This window comes from Aphidius gifuensis, linkage group LG1, assembly GCF_014905175.1.
Source record: "Aphidius gifuensis isolate YNYX2018 linkage group LG1, ASM1490517v1, whole genome shotgun sequence".
NCBI classification, from domain to species: domain Eukaryota; kingdom Metazoa; phylum Arthropoda; class Insecta; order Hymenoptera; family Braconidae; genus Aphidius; species Aphidius gifuensis.
In genome coordinates this window covers 13,937,115-13,941,156 of record NC_057788.1, presented here as the reverse complement: position 1 = coordinate 13,941,156, position 4,042 = coordinate 13,937,115, and the positions used below count along the sequence as shown (strand labels likewise).

The 4,042-nt window shown below is 28.8% G+C and overlaps 2 protein-coding genes across 2 annotated transcripts; both read left to right on the top strand.

The window, feature by feature from the left end:
* Window positions 1–808: 808 nt before the first annotated feature.
* Window positions 809–2,949, top strand: LOC122856074. The gene is made up of 2 exons (XM_044157835.1): window positions 809–1,202; window positions 2,441–2,949. Exons 1-2 carry the CDS (start codon window positions 809–811, stop codon window positions 2,947–2,949), a joined length of 903 nt encoding a protein of 300 aa, XP_044013770.1.
* Window positions 2,950–2,990: 41 nt separating this feature from the next.
* LOC122855993 lies at window positions 2,991–3,600 on the top strand. Its single transcript, XM_044157767.1, has 4 exons — window positions 2,991–3,128; window positions 3,180–3,337; window positions 3,430–3,533; window positions 3,593–3,600. The coding sequence occupies exons 1-4, from the start codon at window positions 2,991–2,993 to the stop codon at window positions 3,598–3,600; spliced, it is 408 nt and encodes a 135-aa protein (XP_044013702.1).
* The last annotated feature ends 442 nt before the right edge of the window (window positions 3,601–4,042 follow it).

Below are 4,042 nucleotides of genomic sequence, written 5' to 3'. Positions count from 1 at the left end.
TTTTTCCATATAAAACAGTTGACTTTATACTTTTTTAATTAGTGTTGTTCAAGATGGAGTACAAGAAGCAAGCTCTCAAATTACCAGTGATGAACTTTGATATAATTACAGCAAAAAGTGGTGAGGGTTTAATTCAGAAAAGACATAGAGACTTATTGCCAAATACGATACGTTGTGCTATTATTGGTGGAAGTAATTGTGGTAAAACCAACGCACTTATGAGTTTAATTGTTGATCCAAATGGTTTACGTTTTGCTAATATTTATATTTATAGTAAATCATTGTACCAACCAAAATATCGATATTTAGAAAAACTATTGGAACCACTTGAAAATATAAATTATCATAAATTTTCAAGCAATGATCAAGTAATTCCTTTTGAAGAAGCAAAACCAAACTCATTGTTTATATTTGATGATGTTGCAACTGAAAATTAACAGCCAATAAGGGATTATTTTTCAATGGGACGTCATTGTAATGTTGATTCGTTTTATTTGTGTCAATCGTATGCTCGAATTCCAAAGCATTTGATTCGTGATAATATTAATTTCTTAGTTGTGTTCCCTTGTGATCAGCTAAATTTCAAACATATTTGGCAGGATCATACAAATATTGATATGGAGTATAATAAATTTCTTCGAATATGTATCAAGTGTTGGGAAGAGAAATATTGTTTCCTATGTATTGACAAAGATCGCAATATAAATGATGGAAGATACAGAAAAAATTTTGATTGTTTTATAAATATAAATAACGATACAATTTGTTAAAAAAATATTAGTTCATGTTCAAATCCTGTCGAATCAACATGCCTCTCAAGAAGGAAGCACTGTCAAAAGAAGCAAAATTTTTTGAAGAAATAGAAAAAGTTAGAGATGTAATAAAGAAGAAGCATCAATTATTAAAATTAGGGAAAGAAAGCATATCTGAAACTGCTAACGAGTACTTAAAACCAGTCATCGGACCACTTGAGAATATAGCTGCTAAAATAACACCGATAATAAACAATAAAAAAAGCAAAATTAGTAAAGACAACACATATGATTCTGAGAGAGAAGAAGACAGTATTTTTGATAGAACGCATTCAAGTAATTCTGGAAATATAAATACAGAACAAAATCTCAGTTCTGTTGAGGAAACAGAGGCTTTCCATGATACTATTGAAGATCTACAACTGATAGACCAAGAAGCTGATGAAACAGGTCTTAAAAATGATTTAACAACTCAATATTTAAAAAAGATCTGGTAACGTTTGTTGGGGCGTGTGGCCCGCGTTACCGTTGAAAATTAAAAATTTGCAATACTCCGGCTAGGGCCGTGTTAAATTTTATCTTTTAAATGGTTTTTAAAAGTAACAATACAATAATAGTACATTTTTTTTTATTTTTCTGAAAATCGATTTTTTTTTTTTTTTTTCGTTCAAGTTAAGGCAAGCTATAACTTCTGTTAGAATCAACGGAATGACTTCATATTAAGCTCAAAAAACGTGGTTTTTAAAACTCTATCGCTCCTTAAGGAGTTTATCCTGATTCCAATAGTCAATTTTTTTCTATTTTTGAAACAAAAGAGACAAAAATATTTCAAAAATTCTATTTTTTACTATTTTATGAAAACTATAATTTTTTTTGAAAAAAGTTTCGACTAAAAGTTGTAGGGTTTACACACATGCTTTTTAAGTCCTATACAAAGTATCTAGGACGATTTTGTCGAAAATTAGAGCGTTTTTCAGAAATTACTCGAAAACTAGGAATGCAATAACTTTAGATAAAATTGTAGTAGAGACTTCGTATTAGGCTCAAACAACGCGTCTTCTGAAACTCCATCGCCCTCCATGAGAAAGAGCATTATCTGTTCAGTAACTTTTTTTTTTTTTTTTAAAAACTAAATTTAAAAAAAAAAAAAAAAAGGTTTTTTTTTAATTTTTATGAAAAATATGATTCATAGATCAAAATTTCGGAGAGGCGATAGAATTTTTTTAATACGCATGTTTTAAGCCTAATATGAAGTCTCTAACACCATTTCATCATGAGTTATCGTTTGCCTAAAAAATGAAAACGGCACAAGCTATAACTCAAAATAGAGTCGCAGAGGTTTCATATTAGACTTAAAATAATCGTTTTTCAAAATTCTATAACTTATTCAAATGAATTTTTATCGTACGAATAGTATTTTTCGTGCAAAAAAAAAAAAAAAAATCACAATTTTTTTTTTTTTCGTTTTTCGGGAAAAAAAAAAAATAGCTGGATAGATAATGTTTTTTTTTATTAGGGGCGATAGAATTTCCAGAGCCGCTTCTTTTGAGCCAAATCCGAAGTCTTTACGACAATTAGTTTAGAAGTTATGAACGTTTTTTGTTTTTAGGGGATAAATCCAATACTGCGGCTGAGCCTTTCGGCTCCTAGCCTCCGTAATAAAATAGATACTTTACAATGGGATAAAGATTATGGGGTTAAAAGAAAAAACAGTGGAGAATATAAAATTGGAAATGCTGAATTACTATTTGAAAATAATAATATAATTGTTGCGGATGAAACGTATGAAATAACCCAAGGACTACTGGAATTATTATTTATGAAATCCCCAGAAAAAACCAAAGTCACTCAAATTGATGAAAAAAATTATGCTCAAATTCTTCTCAACACAAATGCACATTTAAGATATCATAATTCTAAAAATACAGTGAAAAATTCAGCATCACAAAAGTATATTACATTCATATTGCCTCACATGAAGAGTACACAACATCATGGTTCTGGTTTACTACCAACAAATATGATAATTCAAAGTAAAAATCAATCTGAAGTTAATTATGTTTATTGGGATAATCCGAACGAGCTTGTTGATCGTTTAAGATTGCTAGTTGCTTCACGAACAGCTGGCAATCCAAGTCACGATAATGAAATCATGTCAATCATTGAAGAACTAAGAGAGGCAAACATTATACATTAACATTAGTTACAATTCAGTCATCATACTACTCTCAATGAAGCATGACTGAATTTAAAAGAGACATAGTACGAGAGCTTCATGCACCAGCTCGCCGAAATTTTCCAAGACGTAAAGTTGATATTCGAGATAAGGATGAAACTTGGCAAACTGATCTTGTTGACATGATTGAACACTCATCTGTAAATTCTGGATATAAATATATTTTGACTATTATTGATATTTTTTCAAAGTTCAGTTGGGCTGTTGAACTCAAAAGCAAGACTGGAAAAGAAGTATCAGCTGCAATGGAATCAATATTTAAAAAAGGACGAGTTTGTAAAAATCTACTTGTGGATCAAGGAACAGAATTTTATAATTCCATTTTTCAAGCGATGCTAAAAAAATACCAGTTTATATGTATTCAACTTTCACCCATATGAAAGCATCAATAGTTGAAAGATTTAATAGAACAATTAAAAATAAATTGTACTTTGAATTCAGTTTACAAGGTACTTATAAATGGGTTAAAATATTACCAAAATTCATTGAACAATATAATAATACAAAACATCGTACAATCAAAATGGCACCAGCAAAAGTTGTTGGTGACAATATAAAAATTTTAAAGCATACTGTATTTAAAAATTTAAATCAATATTATCAGGAAAATAAATTTAACTAAATGATCATGTTAGAATAAGTAAATATAAACATGTCTTTGAGAAAAATTATAAACCCAATTGGACAACTGAAATATTTAAAATTATAAAAATAAATAACACATCTCCAGTAACATATAAACTTGAAAACTATCAACAGAACCCAATTGAAGGGTGTTTTTATCAACATGAATTACAAAAAGTAAAACATCCTGACGTCTATTTAATTGAAAAAATTATTAAAAAGAAAGGAAATGAAATATACGTGAAATATCTGGGATTTGATAATTCACACAACCAGTGGGTGGATCAGACAGCTTTGTAGTAAATAAATGAATAAAAACTTAATTCAATAAATAAAAATTTTTTTATTTCAATCATACTACATTGTTTTATTTATTTAATGTTATTTCTAAGTTCTTTTGCATAACCCCAAGGCAGAGTATAATTTTTAC